Consider the following 25,266-nt stretch of genomic DNA (forward strand, 5'->3'; position numbering starts at 1 on the left):
TTCAGCAGTATGGCCCAGAGTGTTACCTTTTGTATCTCTCCTACACTTTAATTTTAAAAATAATGTGTTTGAGTAGTAAACAAAGGGGAAAAATAAAAAAAGAAAAACAAACAAAAAAACACCAGTAGGAAATATTTTTTTGCTCTTTATTATGTAATTAAAACAATAGAGTGAACTCTAGTTACAGCTAGTTACCATATATTCAAAGGTTCTTGGGAAATGGTCCTCTAAAGTATTTCCTCCACATAACTCCCCCATAACTACACAATAGATAAAAATCCCAGCCACCTATGTCTGTCTTCAAACATAAAAGTAAAAAGGAAAGAACAGGACACAACGTCAACATAAAAATAGCTTTTATCATCCTACAGCAATTTGGTGTCTTCTATTTCTATTAGTGATTTAAATTTTACCCAGATATGCATAATCCTTTATAAAGAGAACTGAAGAATCATTGGGAAAATAGCCGCCCCTGATTTCACACAATATTTACTCCAGGGAGCAGTTTTTGGTTTGAATGGAGTTACTCTGGTTTATGAAACTATCACATGAAAGCAGGATGAACCACAACATCTACAGAAGCTCTAATCTAATCTTTCACCCTTGCAGATACACATACAAACCAACACTTTTTAGAATCACAAGCAGCTTTCTTGAAATCAATGGTACTGTGCCTCCAGGAAAAAAGTTATCCCCACATGAGTGTGTAAGACAGACTCCTAAGGCTGGAACACAAAAAATACTAGTTACTAATGGCAGAAAGAAATGTAAAAGATAAAAAGGTACCAAGTCTGTAGCTGAAGGTGGGATGCCTGATGTCAAAGAAAAAACACACCTAAAACACTTGTACCTAAAACCACTGTAAAATACTTGAAGAGCAATATTGAAATAGGTGATTGTTGACTGTAGGTCTGGCCCTGAAATTCCAGGATGAAGCAGTAGCACTTTGTAACATACTTTTTCTAGGAATTATATCATTAAAAAAGTCATCACACAAACCATGTATTTATCATACAAATTATGCCTTGAAAAATAGATCTATTATTAGATAGCTTAATTTGCTTATCCCATTCCTGGGATGCTGGGGTGCCATATGTAATTTACAAAGCACATAATGAGCTGAGCATTGATGAGGGAGAAAGAGACCAGTGCCCTATTCAGAAATCATTTTCAGTGGTCAATACAAAGCTGTTGATGACAGATGAAACATTTAGAAACTGTGCAGGTTTGTTACTTTAGAAAATTTGTTTTGTTGCAGCAGGTGTTACACATCAGGGTTAAGTTATGTGCAAATGTCAAACACAATAAGCAACATATACCCATATCAGCACATTTCCTCTACAGCTCATGCAAAACCAGCAAGATAATTTACCTGGTGACATGATTTGTAACTGCAGGACATAATATAAAAAAGTTCAGGTAGCTGTATCATGAAAGAATATTTGTGTATGTATGCGTGTGTATGTGTGTGTGTGTTTGTGTATATGTGCACACACATGCATGTATGCAGCAGCCAAGATGCATTCTGCAAATACAAAACTATGGTGCATCTGTTTTTCATTGTGGTCTGCACAGTACCAGGAACTTCCACCTCTGGATGCAGCTCACATATGACAGAGCTGCCTGAGGTTAAGCTTTTGTTTTGTTAGCTTTGTACTTCAGTTGCCAGAGCAAGAAACAATACGGTGACTTGAACTATCTTAGGTGCATAAAATGCTGATGTTGGGATGTCTGCAAGGACATTGTACATTAGTTCAGGAATGCATTCCAATTACATGAAAGAACATCTCTTTAGGGTTCAGTGTAAAAATAAAAAAGCAAATTCCTACTCCAGTAGATACAGTCAAGTGATTCTTACAAAACAAAACCATTATTTAAGAAGTTACAAGAATGGCTTGTACAGTATTCCTGACTGATCATCAGTGACCTGTTACTACAAAGCAGAGATTGGGAATCTGTATTCCTATATGGGATGTGGACTACTGAGGTTTGTTACCACTCATCACTTGATGGCTCTATTAACATCCATACGGGTTCAATCACCATATGTTCAAAAGGAACAGTACTGCCCTCTGCTATCAAACTGGACTGACTTAATTTGAGAAAGATTTATGAAGCTCTTAGTGCAAATAACCAGATGGAAACCAAGAAACCATTCCTTCATCCCTATTCACCCTCAAAAAGGGAAAAAATTCACTAATTCCTGAGAAGATGCTCCCACTACAACTTGTACTATATCCTGAATAATCACTGGTTTTGCTGGGTAGCCCTTTGTGAAAACTAGATGAGCTACAACAAAGTTTTCCATGTGTCTCACACGTGCAGCATTCATTACACTAACAATTAACTGCAGGTAAAAGATAAATGAAAGTAAACTTAAATGAGAAATCAGAACTCTGCTCCCTGGATTCGTCAAAAAGACTTAACGCCAAATGCCATCATAAAGATGCAAAAATGCAAATTCATGTAATAATATTCATTACATAGTACAAGCATTTTAACCGCACCCTTTAAAGTGCAGAAAATAACTTGAAATAACATTAAACTCCACTATAATTTATGGAACCACTTAAATCACAGTGTGAAATTTGGCATGGTTTTCTGAGAAAACTGAAAGCAATCTACTCATGCTTTTTTTCCAATGTTTTGTCATTCTTTTCTCCCTGGAAACAACTCTTTTGGTACTGTAAAAGATCTGGAGGTAGGACAGCACCAAGATATGACCAAGTAAACAGCAGGCAGCACATAACTGCAGTGGGATCAGTCATAGCTTCATATTTGTGTCCCAGGACTTTGAATTAGCCATGTTAGTACATACAGTTTTATACACACAAGGTTCTGACTGAAAGTTCAAGAACACTTTCCTAGCACTAGAAATGCTAAACCATAGCATTTGCTCCTTTTTTTTAATTTATTTTATTTTTTATTTTTTAAAGCAGAAAATTAGCTCCATCTGAGCAGCTTGGCTATTTAGAGTAGCCTGTCTAGGGTAAACAGAATGTCAAAAATATTTTTGAAAGAAGTGTTTATTCAATGAGAGATGAAATAAGTGAAAACAAATTCTTCATCTGCTATGAATGAAGGGAAAACCAGATACTATCAGAGCATGTCATCAAGCTCCAAATGAAAGGATAGTGCTTTTCCTCATCACAGATGTTTGTTAAGATGCACTTCAGGGGTATTAAACTACAACAGTCATGCCATGAAACGTGAGGCCTCTTTGGAAACAAATTCCCATTGTGTGATCAAAGGAAGATAAGTACTAAGGCGTGAGCCCGGTCAAATTTATGAAACAGCATTGCTTCCCACATTAAACCACAGGTTTGCAGCTTTTTTTATGGGTTTACAATAGTCTATGATCAGTAAAAACCTTCATTATTTGTTCTTAATTTTTAAAAAATACTACTTTATTAATCAGATACACCCAAAAAGTTTCCATCTTTCTGATCTTTTCTTCAGAAGACACTGACCTTTTACACTGTTCCTGCATTAACTCTGTGTTCTGTGCCATTACATCTTATGCTGATGAAAAGCAAATTGGACAAAGCTATCATAACACATTTTTATCTGTGATTTCTGGATTCCTTCATCTCAGGTTCTGTAAGAATATGACTAGTCAATATAAAACAGCTGAGAAATAGCTGAGGTTAATTTTTCAAATCCTGGTGCCTAATGATGTGTTTAGTGAACCAGAGGGAGCTTCGCCATCGATTTTAATAGGTCTATGAGCATAGTCTTCAAATGCATCAATGCACAGAGCTTGGAAAGTAATCCATTTTGCAGTTGCATAGCTAGTCACCTATTTCTTTATTAGTACAAATAATATGCTTATAAACTTCAGAATAGCAAGCTCAAGAGCTGGGGGGCCATGGGGCAGTAGTGCACACTCTCCCTTGTCTTTTCAGTGAGATCTGAGTTAGGTACTTTGAGATTACACCCTAAAATTACATCAAATAATTTGCCTGCCTATCAAATGAGAGCTTTAGACACACATTTATCTGCATATCAAGAGAGTCATGCGTAAGACAACAGAGATCACAGGAACAAAAGGAGTATTGGCAGAAAACATGTTAATCCTTTAGTAAGTCACAGAAGGAATTTATCTGGAAAAAACTCACAGATCTTCTGTGGAGAGACCAGAAGATATCTGGAAAGTACTTTTCCTTCATAAATTACCATTTCATTAAAATGGAAACATTTTAAAGTCAATGAGATTTCTGACAGATTGTGGTTTTGTCCATTCTCTGACTAATACCAAAGGGACCAAGAGAATCAGAGAGAGCCCAAGTCACAAACCTGACCTTTCAATTGGAAAAGGCCATTTCTCAAAATTCCCATTTCACAAGACAATTTTTGAAAGCATTGACTCCGACTCAAAAAAGCCCCACAATTTGAAAACCCTTGAAAAGGCCTGCAAAATGCACCTGTCACCCCTTTGGCTTTCTATGATTTTTGCTTCCAATTTCACATTTCCAAACGAAACAATTTGCAGCACTATACACGGGAACCTCAGCCAGTCTGTAGGGGAAGAACATAAATTTGAGTCTAATAAATGGTGGCCATTAATGATGCTCTAAACCAACACATAAAAGCAAACTGCTTATTCCAAACAGCCAAACACTCTCAGAAGCATTCCAGTGGGTGAGTAATTCTGTTTCTAATGACAGATGAATGGTAGCCTCATGTCATATAAATATATGGAGGACAGACTTCCTCCTGGAATCTTCTCAGGAATAGCAACATTTATTACAGCATTTTGAATTGCTATGATTTTTATTATAGCAGTATTTATTACATCATTTTCTATCCAAAGGAGCTCATAGGCCTGTGCTTACAACCTGATTTACATACCATGCACACAATTTCCACTGGAACACAGCAGCTACATGACATGCTGCAACATCATCTTTCTTCTTGTACTGTTTGATTTTGGTAAAGCTGCTCTATTCATTGCAACACACGGGCTCTCAGTATATTTACACAGCCACACAGGATTTCCTTCCTAGCTGCATCTCACAGAGAAGCCACCACCCATTCTGTTCTCCTCTTTTTAGCCAGTTTGTTTATTATAGCTAGAACAAAGTGTGTTTTTTCAAACACCCTCACTGTTACTCAAATATCTTCTGCATGGTTTTCACTTGGTTCCCATTACAGTCAAAACAGGGCTTGATAACTACCATTCCCTTTGCAGAGTGCCAATCAGATGGATATACATCAGCTAAGAGCCTGCAACTGCCTTGGTATGTCAGATAAGATGTGCGCTCCTGTCAACTCTGATCACTCAGAACTTTCAGGTTCCTCTTAAAAGACTAGAGTGTTTTTCTCCTATTATAAAGTGCCAGGGGAATGAATTAGCCATTTTTAAAGGCCAGGGGTGCATAATCTTCTACAGAACATCTACTTCAGAATTTCCCCCAGCACATCTTGAGGAAACAGATGCAGTTCAGCTTCTAAACAAGTAGCTATGGAGAGGTGCAATAAAAAATGCTGTTTGCTACAGAAACCTGATGGAAAAGACATTTGCTGTGCTGAGAAAATACAATGAGGCATTGAAGTCAAGCATGATATGTAATAAATGCATAATAAATGTATAATATTAAACAATATTTTAAAATAATAGCTAACAGAACACTTAGACTGCATTTTGCTTTTCAGTACTGGATTGATGGAAAGGAAAACTGGTTTCCTAGTGCTGTCCCAAAGCTGTGGCCATAAAAATAAAGTTTATTGAAAAATATGCTATTTCTCTTACTGTTTCAGATTGTGTCATTAAAGTTTCCCTTAAGACATACATAAATGCCTTCCTTACACTAAGATACTTTTAATTCTCTTCCTTCAAAAATCTCTTTCCCCATCCCTCGTCCCATGCATTACTGTGTGGATAGGGCCAGATTTTGAAACCTGTTATGACAGCTGCAAGATTTAACTCTGGAGACTCTTTGAAGGGAAGGTGATGAGTAGTCTCTCCACTCTGTGCTGCCAAAACCTGACATATTCATTCTTTAAGAAAAATTAATTTGAAAACAGTCATATGTGGGAAGATGAAACACCTCTCTTCTGCTCCAGAACACTCCATGGCTCTTCTTTTCCCTACTCTGAAGTCACTACCCACATTTTTAGGCTAACAATTCCCCTAAGTCCAGGCCAACCACTAAAAGGACCACTTGTGGCAATACCAGCACACTTTGTTGCAGCTGCTTCTATAAGCTACCTCCTAGTGTCTGCCCTAGAAAGTTTAATCTACACAGTCTGCTTTGCCGGGTCCAATCTTGGGTATTACTGTTCCCCTTGCCATGATGCATGTTTTTGCTGGCAGAGGCGACAGAAGCAAGAGGCAAGGTGTCCCACAGGCAGGTTTCCAGCCACAGCACTGGAAGACACTCAACCAAACTAAGTAGGTATTTCCATGTTGATGAACAGCCAGTTTTTGTTGAGGCAGTTTTCAGGTTACAAAGAGCATTTACCTTGAGATGAGTCAGAAAAATGCAGAAGAGGTGGTCAGAATCCATCCTCATCCTCTTTGGCACAGGACTGGGGCCAGCAACAGATAAGGTCAGCTGAGACATCATCTAGCCAAGTGCTGAAACCCAGGATGGTACAGTATACTGTCTCTTCACACCTCATTCCTATGCATCATGAACTCTACACAAAAAAGGTTTTTCCAAATCTCTGGTCTGAAGCTGGGAAACCACAGTCCATGACGACTCTTGCCCTACGTACCACCTGCCACAAGCAGGAAGAATTTTACTCCTTCATCCCACAATCCCTACAAGAAGCTGGGACGGATTTACATGCAAACTGATGCCAATGAAGGTGGAAAATCCTTAAGAGATTCACCTGTTAACTGAAAACAAGCCTTTTTCTCTCCAGAATAAATGTATTCTAACTCTCTTTTACTCCAGTACAGCATGTTACCTGAGTCTTCAGTCCAAGTCTCCAAGGTCACCTTTCACTAAAGCATAAGTATCAATCTAATAAAATAAAATAAAATACAGGAATCGCAAACACATCCCCCTCCCAAATCTTTGCAAAAGCTTCCACATAGAGTTAGAGGGCTTTAAGTATTTTTGTCATTGCAAACTTCCAAGCAGTCCTACCCTACCATCTTCTCCAGTTTCACAGTGGAGGATTTCAGCTTGCCCAGCAGCATCATTTCCATATACAGCAGCAGCAACTCAGCAACAGGAAATAATGAGGCAAACACAATCATATTTTGTTGGAATGGCAGTGAAGTGTCTAAGTTACACATAAAGATTTGGTTGGTTTGAGTACTTTGGATCAATGGCCACAGATTAAGTAATTTCCTAGACCCAGTGTTTATATCCCAGGCTATTTGTTATTTATCAAAGGGCAGTGCTCTCAATTTGAGGGCATACGAATAAATTTTCATAAGGGAAGGAGGATCTTAAGAAGATCAACATCAGAGTAGACCTGGTTAGCTGTTGTCAGCACAGGCTGGTTTCCCTGTTATTCATCTGTTATGTGGGTTTGGCATCTTCAAAGTTGGTTGCAATCTTTTAAACAGATAACTCTAATGATTCAAACGCATCCCAGGTGAACTCTAAATCAAGGTATCCTGTGCAGTTCCTGAGCTTGCCAGAGAGACCTCAGCAACCAATTCTCTTGATGGTAATGTAATCTGAGCTAACTTCCTATGCACACATATGCTCTAACCAGCATACATTTGAAAGCATGTTATATAAAGTGACAGACAAAACTGTACTTTACAATATGCTCTTTGCACAGCTTTTAGCTCTAACATGCTACAGATTCATAAAAAGTGTGTAAGAACAGCCAAACCAAGTCAGTCCATTTAGCAGAGAGCCCTGTATCCAACCATGTCTAATAGAAGCAAGAGGCCTATTGAAGAACAAGTCAAGCACAGGGTATTATTTTGCTGATACATTTCTGCAGCTTCCGGTATTCTTACTTGCCATTTCTCTACCATGCAAATTCACAGCATCTACAGCATTCCCAACTGCAAAATCCACAGCTAAATCACACACTTCATGAAAGCATCACTCCTTGTTTGTTCTTTTAATTGCTCTGAATTGCTCTTGCAAAATCAGTCCCTAGCAGATTATTTTTCTGATCACTTATGAATATGTTTAATAGCACTTGCCGTAGCACAACTATTTGTGGACCTTTCTCCACCAGGAAAACAAACTATTTACTCCTCTCTGCTGACTACCTTTTAATTAGGTAGTAATGCTGGGCACCATTCCTCTCAGACCATGGGCAACTTACTTTGTGAACCTTTGGTGAGAAATCTTAATAAAAGTCTTCTGCAGGCCCAGATAGATGATCTTAACCAGATCACCCTACCCACATGTCCAGTGACATCTTCAAAGAGCTGCAGTAGATCTGAGAGACAGCACTTACCACTGCCTTTCCATAAACATCCTGTTTGTTTCATGAATTGCATTCTTTCCAATAATAGGTCCACCAAATAATCAGACATGATTAATTAAACAAAGGCATTGCCATAACCTTGCTAAAAATGAAATAAATTGTTTAGTGCAGATAGTAATAGAGTAGTACTTTTTTTGTCTTTCTACCAAAAAAAAAACAACCCCAAACAAAAACCAACAAACTTTGTACACAGACTTAGCATAAACAGGAATAATGTGGAAAAATGCTGATGAGATTCTTTAGCACGAAACACATGGGGCTAGAAAAATTACTACATTCCTCAAGACAGGCACATCTCTAAAATCAGAATCCATAGCATGTTTTTTGTAGTTTTACATACAATAATAATAGTTTTTAAACTATGTTTTCTTTACAGATATTAATTGTATTGTTTCTTAATAACTGAAGCTACACAGCCTTTTAGCAAAAGAAAACACACTGTGCAGGTTTGATGATGCCCTGTTTATTTTAAAGAGGACTTCAGAGAGACACTAGAGACACTAGAGATTTGACAGCATTTGTTCAACTTCTCGCTATAAAAACGAAGAAATTATATTTGAATATCCTACGCCTTTTGACAGTTGTGACTTTTAAATTGCCAAGATAACATAAATAACAGCTGCAAAAATAAACAGCCTAATGCTTCAACTGTGAATACAGCTCTTACTGCTGTGATTACTACGCATTGACTGACAAGAATGTAGGACTTCTCCCTTGCTTTTTATCGATTATTCTTCAACTGCAGAATGAAATCCCTCACTGGCTTCACTCATCTACACAGACATGTCTCCAGCTCTCAACAGGTTTTGCTCACCATGAATCTTTAGCAAAAAGGTCAAAAATCCAGACTAATCACAGCCAAAGCTTGGACTTAGCAACCTGAGACCTAACCCTTCTCCCAGCCAATCCCCCAAAACATTCCTATGGACTCGAAATCCCTCATTGGCTTCCCTCATCTACACAGACGTGTCCAGGTCTCAACAGGTTTTGCTCACCATGAATCTTGAGCAAAAGGTCAAAAATCCAGACTAATCACAGCCAAAGCTCGGACTTAGAAACCTGAGACCTAACCCTTCTCCCAGCCAATCCCCCAAAACATTCCTATGGACTTCAGTCGTGTCTGGAGAAGTCCGTAACTTCTCAGACTTGACTCAGGTTCAGTTTCATTTCCAAGTACAGTTACAGCATGCTCTAGACTTATGTAAAATGTGTCTCTGTTCCCTATTCTTTTATTTTTTATATTTTTTAAATTTATTTTTAAACCAGAGGAGTCTCCTACCATTTGCTTTCCTGACCTGAAAGGAAAACATTAAACATTTCACAGAAAGCACCTCCATCAAAGAGCAATGCCTCTAGCACACAATTAAATAACTTGCATCAGCACTTCCATCTCTAAAATGTGCTAAAAATGCTGAAAAAAAGGAAACAGAAGTAATATGTAAAGTTCACCTTTAGCCTGATTTATCCCAAAATTAAATAATTACATCCTGGCAAAACAATAAGGTTTTTCCTAGGATAACCAGTCACATGGGACAGAATATAAACTTCACCTCTAGTCTATTTGATGAGGTTTATTATCCTAGAAGAAACTGAAATAAGACACCCCTCCCCAAGACACTAACAGAAAGAATCTGACAAAGGAGAACGGTATTTCGAGAGACTTTGCACAAGTTTAGAACCAGAAAAGATAATCTGAAGAAGATAATTTACAATGTCCTGAGGTTTTTCTTTCCAGTTCTGGCTTTTGTGATTGGGAAGGTATCCTTCCCTGTATGTGCACAGAGCCCACCTCCACAGTAATTCAGATTCTGTATACATCTCAAGACCTTTCTTGCACTGAAGGCAATATCACTGTTGTGATCCTTCTTGTATTAATATAAAAAAGTCTGTGTTCATATTTTGATGTTTCAATGTCCTCTTACAGAAAATGAATGGCATTCTAGTGTGTGAGAAATAAAAAAAGTTCATGTACTCACCTAGACAGCAATAATTTACCCTGAAGTTTCAAATCAGCAGCACAGTCATCGGATTGACAGTTCCTCTCAAAAACAGTCTGTGAAAAACAGAAAAAGAACTGTTACAGCATGAAAAGAGCAAGATCAAAATTCAAAGAAGGAACATGTTTGGATGAAATTAAAAAACACCACTAAAATCAGTGATGCAGGAATACATGGTGTGCTTGTTAAGGAAATTGAAGGGTAGGCAAGTTAAAACCATTTAATGCTCTTCTAAGTAAATAAGAAGCTTCACCAAAAACAGACTCTCTGACAAGTTTTCCTCAATCCTTTCCCACTTCTCATCTGACAAAAATTACTGCTCATACAATATTTCTGGCACTCTTATTTCTCTTCCCAACACATGTGCATTAAAGTGAAACAACATATAAACTATTTATGAAACTATTTTCAGTCCTAAGAATTGCAAGTAAGGAAATAATGCATCTAACATATTCACTAGGCTGTATTAAAGACAAGGAAATAAATCTTTTATTAAATTTTAAGGTTTTATGTATGGTCAGAAACATTTCTGCTATCTTGTAAGAAACAGAAAATTACTAATGCTGTTCTGTACCTATGATACCCTCAAATAATGGGGTCACTGTCCATCATCCTGTAAATTCTGGCAGAGGCTGTCATTTAGGAAATTTAAGAGACTCCTAAAAGTAGCAATTGTGAAAAGCTGGCAATACCACTAGACACCGGTGTGCTATTTAAGTAGCAAAAAGAAGGGCAATATACAAGAAATCTAGGAGCTTATGCAGATCTCTACAGCAGCTTGTCATGGCTAACTGAAGCAGCCACCAGTAAGAAGAGAACAGGAACACTTTCCTGGCCTCCAAAAAACCAAAATGGTGTCAAGATCATGGTTACTTTCCCCTGCTGTAAAAAAACAGAGACCAATATCTTTCTGAACAGATGACTAGACTTTTCAGGCTGGAGGATTCATTCTTTCAGAGTTGTAAGGCTTGTCAGCTTATCAAATATTCAAAGAACAAATGCCCAAAATTAGCACTCCCAACACTGTTCATCTAGGAAACCTGACGCTCCACTGGTCTCTTCCTTTAATATGAATATTCCTTTCTATAGGCTTGGTTACATGACTTATCACCACAGTAAATATATTTCGATCTTAAATGCAAAGATGAACAAATCTATGCAGGACACAAATAATGGTCAGATAGACTTGGAGAGGCTTGAGGGGACAGAAGGGCATCACAGGGGTGGGAAGAGTTAATACATTTTTTTCAAGAGCTCAGCCCATCTATATCAGCACTGGAGAAATACTTTGAATCTTAAGTCCAGAGGGTATTGACATTTCTAGTCATTGTCTCTCCAGGAAGACTCTTAGCTAAGGAGGCACCTTGCTGTCCTTTTCTGTATTGTTAGAGCTCTCCAAGAAGGAGTGGACCTTTGTGAAGTTAATTGTTGTTGGACTGGCAGATATCAAACTACGCTGCTGCTTGCACTGAGTTGCAAAAAAAGGAAAGATGGACGGTGCTCAGTCAATTTGGGCCTATTTACTTGCATTTTCCTTTCTCACCTTTTGCTTCCTCAGAATCTCAGAAGTGGAAATTGTTGAGGATTTAAGCACAAGGGCTGAACCCACCCTTCCTCCTTAATAAAGACTACCACACCAAAGACAAGAATAGCCCTGAGACAGGAATCGGCACATGGCACCCCCTCAAAACATGGCAAGTTTCAGAGGTATAGTCTCAAAAGTCCTCAGAATTAATCCTCAACCATCATAGTAGCTATATATAGGAAAGACTGTTTGACCTTCAAAGGAGAAAGAAAAATAAACTGTAAAAATATTCTTGCCTGACAATTTCCCTGTTTGCATTGCAGAACTCTTGGCAAAGCCAACAGAGTGATCAAAGATATGACCTGCATGTTGCAAAGAATAAAGTACTACAAGTACGTTAAGTAACTACCTAATAATCCTGGAATTCTTCTACTAAATCTATAGTTGCGGTACTTCAGAAAGAATTAAAAAATACCTCATTTTCTAAAACTACTGAGCATGTATGTCTTCCAACATATCATGTAATAGACCGCAAGCTACTTTGAAATACATTGGGCGTATTTTGTTATGCCTTAGAAACCCACGTTCCTCCACAGCACGGGACTAGGAGAAAGAAATAAGAATGATGAGTCTCCAGATCCATAGCTGTGTAGGAGTGAATCCTCTGGGTTTTTGGAGGATCTTGAACCCATTCAGGTTTGGGAAGAGAAAGGACTTTGAGACAAGTCAGCTGCTAGGACCCATCAATGCAGCCACAGGTGGTTCAGCAGCCCACTTCCATTGCAGGCTAATTACATCTGTGGAGTATTTTGCTACTTTCTGCTATTTCCTGGTCTGGACAGATGTTGCCATTACTCAATTCCACCACCCTTTTTTGTGTGCCTGCTAGAGCCTCAATCCTGTAGCTTTTTACAGTCAATCTACTTCCTCCATTTTATTCTCTGCTATCTTGAGAGTCTCCCATTCCCCAGCCTGTTGCTTTTTCTGCCCTTCCAGTTGTCTAATTCCTGCCTGTTCAAATCCCTTCTAAAGAATTAAGAAGTAAACACACTTTAAGTGATCGTAACATTTGTGAACGCTGCTTATATATTCTGTTACTGTGCCCTTACTTGGTCTACTTGAGCTGTGATTTCTTTGGGCCAGAATCTGTACCTAACTCAACACTGCATGTTGTTAGAGCAGAAGTCCATTCCTTGAATATTCACAGGCCCTGCAGTATAATCACCAATTTTAACTCTAAGGAATCTTTAAAGTGGTTTCAGCTTTACAATACCAGTTTTAGAGATTCATAGGGGGTTTTACATATTAAAATTGTTGGGCAGGGTGACCCATCAGTTGTATGTATTATCCAGAACTGGAAAAGGGCAAGCAGGACAAAACAAATTCATTGCACTGTGCAAAATAATTCATAATTTTTGCAGTTACTATTACCCAAAGCGAGGAGGAGCAGTTCTGAACAGTGGTTTTACTAACATCTGATTAATTCTTACTGGATTCCACTTATACCTTTGAACTTGTATACCAGGGATGGTCAGGAAGCTCCTTCACATAAGAAATATATACAAGAAAAGTTACAAGAAGGGCAGGGAACAGGCAAAAATGAGGAACACAGCTGCTTCTCTTATCTCTAGGCCACCACACTTTTGTCTGGCATTTCCAGGAGAGAAATAGGTGTTTGCGTGCTCAGTAGCAGGGACAGGATAACCTCAGTCTTTTAATGACACATCTTTACTGTGCAAACACAAAGCTAATGAGTCTGATAGACTTCCTGCAATCACCAGATCTATGGCAAAGCACAGAGCAAATCCAGTGTTTACAGAGTCCATGATTCCTCTCTATATTCTCCCTTGCTGCTCCCCAGCAGCTATAAGGAATTTTTCCACAGCAGTTCCCACCAGGTCACCAAATTTCCTGGACAAATATGGTTCTCAATTTCTGCATGGTAACTTTTCTGGGTAGAAAAGGTGATGCTTCTTGGAAGGTCAAGGAATGTGGGAAATAAACCCTGAATGGTTCATACAGATGGATATTGCTCATGTCCTTCAGTGGTTAAGTCAAAAGCCTACATGAAAATATACTAATTAGAAAGAGTGAATACACACATCTGTACACAATTAAATGTACAGTAAGGAGAGACCTTGAGCCAGCTGATAAGGAAGAGGATATGTCTAGACAAGCACTCAGATCAGTGCCTCAAAACTGTGTGTCCACTCTGCCTGTGGACACACATACAGTGGATTAAATTCCACATTATGTAGCAAAGGCAAGGGTTAGATGTACAGTTCTCTACCTCAGGAAGTAGTGTGAGGATGTATCCTTAGATCCTGCATCCTAAGCACAAGGCTGCTAGGTATTGGGTGTGAAGTTGTCTCCTTTTTCTTCCTACTGATGGTGGACTGCTAAGAAATGCTGCTAGAAAGTAAAACAAGAAAGAAGGAGCCTGGCTTCATCTTAATGGTCAGAGCTCCCTACTCAGAGGAAGGTGATCTGGGTTTTCAAACCTGGCTTGCTACATTGCTTTACTTTCTTTCAATGGCTATGTAAACACTTCTATGTTTCTGGAAGTAGAGAACAGGAAACAGAAAAATCAAAAAAGCCTGTGTTTATGGCACTGCTGCCCACAGAAAATACTGAAAATCATCCAATAAACAAAGAAAAAAATAGTATTTAAAGACATTCAACCTCCCAAAATTCAGGCAAGCACATGGAAATTTAAGATTATAGCAAAAATGTGCAATCAAGACTTGGAGAGGCTTCCAGAACTGTGTTCCAGTATGAGTTGTACCCATCCTTTCACAGAAAACCGAAAGTGACAGCTGAAGGACAACACTCAAAGAGAAGGGGTAAAAATGAGAGTCTGAAAACAACCCTTGGAAATATGTCATTTTATGGTCTGGTTAAGAGAATAGTGGTTCACTCTGAATCAGGCCTTTAACTACTTCCTCACACATCAGCCTACAAAAGACTCAGGTAACACCCCTTAAAAGGTGGCAGAGGTGGCCTTAGTAACTGAGGATCCACTCCTTTAACTTCATAAACTGTGCCATGCATTTCAGCAGGTTAACTTCAGTTATGCAAAATAATCTAGGTCAAGAACACACAATTCTAATCTCTGCACTGATTTCCTGTAAATTATTACCATGCCCTATGGTATGTGCAGGGATGACTTAGAAATTAGCTCATCCTAGTAACACAAAAGCAATTCTATTTAATGGATGCAGTATAAGCAGGCTGGTTAGTCTAACAATTCTCTGGTTTTTAGATCTCAATGCCATATGGCTATTACCATATTACCTTGTGAAGTTTGGCTCCTGGGTCCTTATTTAGGGACCAAGGTATAGGATCTAATTTTCAAAAGTATTGAGCTGTAAGCAAATCTCACTACCTTTTCTTGGACTTATTTCCTGGTTTATAGCTTTACAATTCAACCACTTGGATATTAATGTTCTGAAACAGATATAGGACCCTGATTTTAGGCCTTTATTTATTTTAATCTTTAAATTTTCAAGTTGTCTGCAAAATAAAGCCACTACCTACAGATCTACTTATCACAGAAAAATAAATAGTGACTGACTCTCTCTAGGCATCCTGTGTTTCACTGTACTACTCATGGAAACTGTCCATTCATACATCCTGCTGAGCTAAGTGCAAAATGGCCGATTTAAATTCCCACTAGAAAAGCAATTAGCATTGTGAAAAACTTTCCAAGATTTCATCAGATGTGCTGGCTAAAATGAGAATGCATGATTTCTACCACACCCCCAGTGAGTGGTAGAGCAAACAGGTGATGGAGGCAGGAAGACCAGGGGACCAATAAGTGTGTAATGTAATCCTCCAGTGAAACCAAAGAGCCGTGTCGGTACCACATGGTGCAGGTGACCATGGTGAGCTAGCAAGCTCCTGCAGCACCATGTAGACTTCATCAGAGCATGTCTTCATGCAAAGAAAACGGACGCCCATTCATAGTACATTACCATAAGAAAACAGAAACTGGCCAGTAATAATTATTTTACTGCACTAGTAAAGGTGCAACCACGTAAGTGAAACTTCTCCAGCTGGGGAAGCCTACACAGGAATGAATCCACTTTATTGACTGGAAGACTCTGTGATTACAGCTCATGACTAGCACATTCCCATTTGTCAATCCATCCAAGAAAAAATGCAATTTTTTTCTCCCCTATTCCAGCTGCATCCTGCTTTCAGTAACTGTTAAAAACTAGGCTGGAGCACTAAGCTGAAAAGAAAAGAAGAGAGGAGACTCAAATGTAAGCGGAACAGGAACTCCCAAATGAAACTGGCTGTTTAGAGAAGATGAGGGATGAAACCTGTTAGCTATTGAAGGCAAGCATAAATTAATAAACATATGTATTAGTTACTCCTCACAGCAGTGAGTGGATTTAACAACGCAACCTTTTGTCCTCATATTCTCCTGGGTTGAAGAATTACAGTTGGTGGCAACAGAAATATACCCTCTGCCTTTCAGAGATTTATTAGATTTCTAGTCTGACTCACTTATTTTTCAGGCTGAGGCAATTTTTTCTTTTCTAAAATCATTTACAGTTCAGATCATCCAAACGGCGTTCTCATTTCACAGAACTTTAGAGCTTATAAATTCATAGAACAATAAATGGAAAGATCTATTGGGTTAATTGCCCCACCTCCCCATGCCATTACAGCACAGATTTCTGCAGCTCCTTTCTCAATATATTTCCCTGTCTTGTCTTAAATGGTCTTCCCTTTATTTTGGATGGTTACACAATAATTCAATTATATCATCTCAGGAGGGTCTTTAATGATATTCAAGAACATTTTCTACTCTAAACCTCCTTAATACTGCTACTGAAAGTGGAACTGAATCTTTTTCACCCAGGATGCTTTCATACTTAAACATTTTAACACAAGAGTCAAAACCTTGTTAGTCATCACACAATTATGTAATTAAAAATATAAAAGCGCAAACAGCAACAAATGAAAAACAGATGTGGAGGCTGTTTTATCATCTGGAAATACAAAAAAAAAAAGTCCTCAAATCATGAGTTATGCTATTTACGTCTACCTTTAGCTCATTTAGACCCCAAGAATATGTGAAAGTTCTCTCCTACAATCCACCTGCCCTTCAGTGGCTTTATATTAATGAATGCTACTTTGAACTGACACAGATTTTGTGGCATGGAGGTACTCTGAACTGAATGAACTAACATTATTCTATCATCTACTCTCAAGATGTTAGGTATTTCAATTAAGCTCTATTGAGCCTTCATATAACTGCTGAAAAGGCACGAACAGAGATAATTGAGCCTGGTTTCTTCAAGACTGTCACCTGCCTCTGTGGATTTTTAAGAATATTACAATAATATTGTTAAGTAGGAACTCCCCCTTTCTTACAATAAAGGTTTTCCTTCCACAGAACAGTCTGAAAATTAAATGCATGCTGCTACAGTGAACTGCAGAAATTACCCAGTAGGATATTAAGTTATGTTTCAGCTTGCAGATGCTTATGTGATCATCTCTCCTTTGTCTACCTATTGATTTAAAGAACCTGTAAATTAAATCAAATCATTCACATCCTACCACTGAAGACATGAGCACCCTGTAGTCTGACCCTCCCCTAGCACGTAAAGGTCTATATATCTGTGTGTGTCTGCTTGTGTGTATTTAAGGATATTATATTGGCTATTGTTCTTTAGGAAGGCTATGAGATCTAAATTTGGGGGTTAAACTACACCTTACACATTCTCAATTACTTTGGTTATCCTCTACCAATATGAACAAGTTGGACAATTACTGGCTAAACCTGCTACTGCTTAAGAACAAGCATATAAACACACACATAGCATCAGAGGCACTGATTTCCACTCATTCTTACTTCAGTAAGTTTGCTAATTACAAACACTTCAGAGGTACAATGCATCTGGACACCTGCTGTTCTTGTTCAGTTCTGAATATATTTCAGATCTGTAAATCTTTCCTCTTTACTGCCATTCAACAACAAAAGAAACAGGCAAATGTAATAGTCTAATCCAGTACGTGCCCAGGGTGGGTCCTTTCTGTATTTCCTGGCATGAACAGCACCCCATCCCTGTTCAGCACAGACTGTGACTAAACTTGTCTAGAGCAAAAGACACTGAAGGGATAGCAGAGGGAGGAGTGGAGGAAATCACCACTTTCAGCCATCCCACTCCAACAAAAGTGGGGAAAATGGCAATTAAGCAGGAAGGGTGGCACATTGTGGATCTCTGCAAGAATAAATACAGGTGATAATTTAGACGCTTGCCCTGCCCAAGGAGGAAAAAGTGTAGTGGCAAGACATTTCATCTGGAACACAGTAATTAGGCTGACTCCTGCAGTCTACCAAAGGCTCCCTATGTGCCTGGGTATAAGTCAATTGTTTTCTGACTTTCTACCTATCCAGCTACTGACAGGTATACAAAGGCACTGAGGCTTCAGCTGTACCAGTAAACTTAACTGCCTTGACCTCCAAAACAGGAGCATCCTGACTCCCGACCCCATGTCTGGGAATGGTTTGCAGTGGTTGGCAAATGCTAAAACCATGTGAAGAGCCATTCCAGAAGCTTACCAGGATAAAGATGTTATTCCAATACCTAGAAATGTCCCGGGCACAGCTCAGTTTGCTGGCAGAGACATGGCCTGACACAAGTAGGCACACAGGGATCTCTGCTCTGGAGAAGGCACCACTGACAAACCTGGACCAGGCTGTGTTATGGACACTGCATTTCAGCCTGTCCAGATGTGTCATTGCTTTGTCCTCTGCATGAGACTGGGGGTGCATGTAGGCATGTTTTAAAACAGAGAATGGATTATTTGTGCAGCAAACTAAAAATCACTAAAGGTGTTAATAATTCAGCTCCATAAAATTCCTCTTATACTGTCTCATACCTTTCAACTAAGCTGATTTATATGCAAATACTTAACCAGCTTTTCAAACACAAGTGTTCCCAAAAAAATAGTCCTCTGCTTAAAAAGGTGAAGTTTATCCCAGAGACGTGCAGCCTCAGTCACGCAGTGGTACAGCAAACTCTGACTGGAAGTCAGTGCCACAGCTGGGAACAGAGTGTCCTAAACATTTTCTGTCTCTTCTTATAACTCACAAGCAGTTTTATGGCAAATTATTCCTGAAGTCCTGAAGACACTGAGACAATTAAATCTACTGAGAATATTTTCCTATAACAAAATGGTGTCTCCATCCACATAACAGCAGGTGATTTTACAGTATTTAGAACAGGCAGAATTCTAGCATACCACATTTTGAACTCTAAGATACATTACTGGATACTACTAGGAACAAATCCTCACTGTATTTGGCAGGAGATCTTTCTCCTACTTGGTTGACATGTATTTATACAGTGGGTATACAAAAATAAATGTTATAGTACAAACCACTCATGACAAACTAAGCCAAACCATGTTCTAAATACACATTACATTCCCTGAAGTAAGAAGACTTATTAATTTTTTCCACTGGATGGAGGTAGCAACTGGATTTGGGAGGCAACAAAGAACCAAACGGAAAATGATCCTCAGGGTGGGAAGTTTTAAAGTTCAGAATATGCATTAAAAAAATAGAATCTTTTTTTTCCCCCCACCCAATCGTGACCCATCGAGGTTTTATGGTTGAGAAAAACTGTGCTGGCTAGCCACTTACAACTTGTAAAGCTGTAATCTTCTCCACACAACCAGGTTCCACCCAACAATTGTACAAGTTGTCAAGGCATCTATCAATAGTTAAGTACATGTAACTCTTAAGTATTTGATTTTGCTACCACAAACAATTACATCAAGCTATAGCAACCATAGTTTGTGGTAAGCCTATACAAGAACCAAGAAAATAATTAAGTCCATGAGAAATCAACTGTTATTGTATGCTAGGCCAAATAGTCCTCATTTAATTACACTATTACTTCATTTAAAGTATCAGAGCCATGCTTTGTTTACAAAAAAATATAGAAAATGGCCAGTACATGAAGTCACACAATTGCATGCTTTTTCCTTAGGAAATTTCAGTTAAGATACTTTCCTTTAAATCAATCAGCCATTCAAAATATTTATCATATTTTGACTGATTCAAGCAGTTTGGTTAGGAATAGAAGCAGAGTTCTTCACTGTCAAGGACTGGTTTTGTTTTGGTCTTTTGTTTTTAAATACAAGCATTTTGCACTGTCTTAGAGTAAAAGTTGCATTCCTTTAAAATAAAGGTGACCAATAACCAGACTGGTCTCTGACGTGCAATGTAATACTGGTTTAAAAGATGAATATTTAACTCAATTCTTTTCAGTAATTGTGTCATTAGGGAGATGTATCTTCTGGTTGTGGGTTTCCGTGAACACTGTGTCCAAGCTGACTCCTTAATGCATTAGAGCAAAGCATCATAAAGAGCTTAATATGTTCAATACAATCTTCAGTTCTCATGTTAAGAGGCCACTTGATGGCTTTCCTGCCTCCTTGTTTGTGAGCCATAGGTCTGTACACTCTTGATGGGAAGTCATACATGAATGCAGGGAACATCTGGTTCATGGGAAACAAACTGAAATCCCAGTGAAAGTGATCACTTCAGCTTTAACATCACTTTACTTTAAATAAAATCATATCTAGGTGACTATAAAGCCCATTTTTGCAAGATGTGTGTCTCTTCAAGTATGTCTAGCAGACTTGCAGTAAGATCCTGAAAGACAGATGTCTCACTTGCCCAGTCTTGGCTCCCTCCCATTTCTTCAGTCATTTATTACTTTTAGCTTCTCTTTTGCTTATTCACAAAAAACAACTATCTGGGCCTTTTAGCAAAGCATTACCCTCCTAAGAATACCTTAGTGGCACTTTGAAGCAATAGAAACAACATTTCCGATGTCAAAATCCCAATTCTTATTAGATCAACAGGATCTAGGACTTTTGAAAAACCACACACAACCAGCTATATTTAAAGACTTCACCACTAGCTCTAACACAAACTTGTCCACCTGCCCTCACCCAGGCTCTACCTTCTGAAACCAGAGCCCACTAAATCTGTCTTCAATTGGACTGCCAAATCATAAGGTCCCTCCAGGATCCTTAGACTCTTTGAAGATATAAACCCTTTATTACATGAACTTTGGTTCCTACTACCCCTTTTGGCCTTTAAAAACAATTTCTACTTGGGAGATGACAAAAAATCCTGGAAGAAAATGCTACGCCCTTATTTTTTCCCATGAAATCAGTCTTTGAGGATCCAGCCACCATGCCTCAAAGCTACTACATCAGGGCTTTGTCACCATGACTGCCACACTAACTCTGAAGTTCTGCCCACTTCCTTAGCTGAAAGCACACTTACAGGCACACCCACTGTCAAAATCCTTTTCTTACTAGACTAAGTGAACATCTGGAAAGCAAATGGAAAGAGATTGTTAAACTAGCTCCCTCTCATCCAAATTACACAAGAAAACAAGTCAGGCAAATTCCCAACATATTTTTGTTTCTTCTCTATAATCTCAGCATTTAGGTATTTAATATTGATCTGAGACTGTGCCTGCAGGGCAAGATGTGACCTTTGGAGTTTAAACCCAGTGGAAAAGCATCCAAGCAGTTGTGTTCATGTAACACTTAGGTTTTCAGCACATTGCTCAGATTCCAAAGTTCTCCACAAATTCCCATCACATTCACAACAACGTTGTAACAGGCACACAAGGCCTCTTCATAAAAATAAGAAATTCTGAGATGCATCTTTCATTCATACATTTGCAAAAATAAAGCATACTTGAAGAAATACTAATTTGTCTAAGTACAAGGATTATAGTCAAATATATTTCAAAAGACTTGGGTATATGACAAAGCAAATCTTTCTAACCATTTTAGTTACTATTTTGAGTAGCATTCAGAGACATGTAATTTCAGCACATAGACTAATGTGAAGCATCAGAAAGTAATGTTATAGATTATGATGATGCAAATATGATGTTTAATAGGTATGAGCTTCCTGGGGTTAAAATCCAGATTTAACAGTTCACTGCTAAAAGCCTCAGACTCCAGACAGACTTTTCACAGGTTTGGTGATTTGTTTTCCTTAAAATGTTTCCTATTAACAAGCAACACCAGCTTGTAATCATAACTCTGCAAGCATGCTTTGGAAAATAAACTTGCCCGGATGCAACCCTGAACAACTCAATCTAACCTTTAACTTGGCTCTACTTTGAGCAAGGAACTGGATCTCCAAAGGTCCCTTACAGCCTAAATTATCCTGCAGTTCTGACACACAGGAAGTTTTGCAAGCCACGGAAGAAGTCTGATTTTTCCAGTGGCACCTGGAGTATCGCATTTGGATGATCTGGTGCTTGCAAAGTGGGAGGTTGAATTGTCCTGCAGGCTCCTTCCTTGGAAGATTGTGCTGCAACCTACAAGAACTACCCTCAAACTGGAGTCTTTCAATAGGTCATCAATGGGGTCTCTCTCCTCTCCCATTTCATGAACTCTAAGGGATTTAATACCTTCACCAGCACTGTCTTGATCGCTCCTGTCAAAACCTGACAAAGTTGGCTAGTATTTTCCAACGATACTAGTGAGGTCAAGACAAACAAACAAGAGGGGCCACAAAATCACATACATTTCACTTCCTTATGGAAGAAGGGAGAAGGGAAAAAAATAATTTTAAAAATATGAAGTGTAAATTACAAGTTTTCAAAATTAAGGAATTCTCTTGCTCTCATCAACATCAAAGCCAGAAGAGTTTTCTGCACTGCAGAGGAGCAAAACACAATCCTGACAAGTACTTGGCTGCACCTACACTTTACTTTTTCTCCGAAACAGCCTATTTTAGCATGGCATGTCCTGAAATAACATCAGAAGTGTGTTTCCCTTGTCACACGACTGGACATGAGGAGCCCTCAAGAAAAGAGGGCAGTGGGTCAGGTCAATTTTTTTTATTCTATCCACCATTCTTCCTTCACACAGAGGGGCAAATTCCAATATCCCCTGCTGGAGCCAGCCCTGTCCCTTTGGCACTAACAAAGGCTCAATCTGGAAAGAAGGCCAGGGCCAAGCCTTTTATAAGAACCTCCTACAGAAAGGAAAAATACAGAGGAAGCAAGACCTTTCTCATCCTTTCCCTTATTCTGTCCCATTCTTCTCAGCACTGACATGCTGAAATAAGAAAGTGACCTCACCTTGTGCTGCTCAACCTTGTCAGCACAAGTGTAACCCCATCATGGAGAAGCACTGATGTCAGCAACAGTAGGGACTGTGCAAAAAGGCTACCATGTGCAAGCAATCCAGAGCCTGGCAATCCCCTGCTGTCAGTTCAGTCACCAGCCTTCTAGGCAAATAACATAGTCCAATTCTGACCTGATTTCTCTGTGCTATTTTTTGTCCTTTCTTCCAGCGGAGAATGGGCTTGAGAGCAGGTAGCTCCTTGTCTTCTTTTCCTCTCTCTATCACATGTTCCCCAAGGCTGTATGCAGCTTCAAATACAATTGGAGATATGACATCTTTGACTCTTTTCTGTAAAAGAAAAGAAACAGACATTTTACCTATTCATCCAGGCAAGCAGATTTTTACACACAACAATTATACATACAATTAAAGCAGATTCTTATATTCAACACTGCAGACAGGAAGCAGGGTCCTCTACTTCCTTTATTCTTCTCCACACCGCAACAGGAACCAGCAAGTCAGAAGATTAAAAAAAGTCAAGTAAAAAATTAGTTAATTCTTCTGAGACCTACTCTTGGTTCCACAGAAGCAGTGGTATATATGGCACACCTACAAATCAAGGGTTTCTCAATAAAACTGAGACATTTTCTTAAAAATTAAAATTAATTAGGAAGTATTTCCATTAGTTTTGCACAATGTAGAAGTAAAGGGCAAATCACCTTCATCTCCAGGGTTTCTAAGTGCTACACTTCAACTGAGGTCTTGTCCAGTGTCCTCCATGCATTAAAAGAAAACTCCATTGTGCCCTGCTGTTTTGAAGTATCAATGAAATGAATTGACTAGTAAAGAATCTGATGTGGTTGTTAAATAAGATTAAAGACATGCAGGGGCAGGAAAAGACACCTTCCAGCACAACTCTGGAAGCAAAACTGTCGGGTCCCCCACCTTCTGCACAGTAACACTTTCAGTCTGTAAAGGAATAAAGTTTTTCATTTTCTTTATTTGCTATATTCTAGGCTTGATACCAGATGTATTAAAGGGTGCTACATTATTCATCTGATGTGACTTAAGTATTGCCTTTTCTTGTTGTCGGTGCCCAAGCCACAAAACTCATATCATTTGCCACAACATAAAATGCCTAAATCCAGTTTACTGTGCAAGGATAAAATGCTCCTTGTGCCTGTTCAGTACTGACTTCCAAAATCCAACTAATAACAGAAGTTGCAAATGCTCTACCATGTCATAGGCAAACATCCTCTTAAATTTTAGCTACTTAAAAACAGAGTGAATTCAGTGCAGATAAAATTGAGGCAATAAATAAATCCTATAAGTAAGCACAATAAATCTTCAAATGAGCCAACTCTCAACTTCATCCTGCATCAGTTTGTGGGCTTCTCTGAGCACAGCCTGCCAACCACAACAAATAATTGAGATGTGATGCAATTTTAATTGGAAAAGTGGGAACTAACTGGCTTTCTGACCACCCTGTTTGATCTGTTTTGAGACAACCATCTGCTGTTTCCAATACCTCAACTGGCCACAGACCTCGGAGGTCAGACAAAGATTAGTGGCTAATCAAATTCCCAAATCATCGAAGTGACCAGATTGGATGACGTTTACCTTACTGCACTTTGAAGCTTCCATCCAGGCCTTGAATTCCCTCCTGTGTTACCAATGTCCACTAGTGCCCTGTGCCCAGCAGCAGCCCAGAGCACCAGAAGTTTCAACCAAGAATCACTTGGAGCGGTTCGTGCCTTCTCAGTAACGGGCACGGATCAATAGTGGACATCGTGACAATAGCAATGGCAGTTCCGTGACCTTTTCCCCGTCCATTCAAAAGCACCATCCAATCTCTCAAGCACTAACTTCCTCAGCAGAAGAGACACCAGTACCTTCAGCCCTTTCCACAGTCCCCCCCCTCAGGGTAGGACTTATACCGAACATCAATACAACTCACACAAGCTACTGGCTTTGCTCTCAGAGAAAATCATGTGTATTAACTTAAGCGAGGATTGTATCAACACACAAGACAACTATGTACATGGAGAAACAAGACTATAAAAGAGCATGCCATGCAGCAACAGTCAAACACAATAAATCATGAGGCAAACTGCCACCTAATCCAACTGTATGCAACCAACTGTGTAAACACAGAACAATTAAAAATGTAGGGAGTGGGTTAAATTAAAATCCACCTAT

At 38.9% G+C, this 25,266-nt stretch overlaps 1 protein-coding gene across 1 annotated transcript in view; it reads right to left on the bottom strand.

Annotated features, from left to right (window-relative positions):
- Window positions 1–25,266, bottom strand: part of ITGA9 (integrin, alpha 9) — a 212,360-nt gene that overhangs the window by 80,132 nt on the left and 106,962 nt on the right. The window contains exons 16-17 of the mRNA XM_009999062.1: window positions 23,260–23,415; window positions 10,389–10,465 (exon numbers count right to left, since the gene is read on the bottom strand). Coding sequence (XP_009997364.1) covers window positions 10,389–10,465; window positions 23,260–23,415 — 233 coding nt within the window. The remainder of the gene's footprint in view (window positions 1–10,388; window positions 10,466–23,259; window positions 23,416–25,266) is intronic.

This window comes from Chaetura pelagica, unplaced genomic scaffold (assembly GCF_000747805.2).
Source record: "Chaetura pelagica isolate M959 unplaced genomic scaffold, ChaPel_1.0 scaffold396, whole genome shotgun sequence".
Lineage (NCBI taxonomy): Eukaryota > Metazoa > Chordata > Aves > Apodiformes > Apodidae > Chaetura > Chaetura pelagica.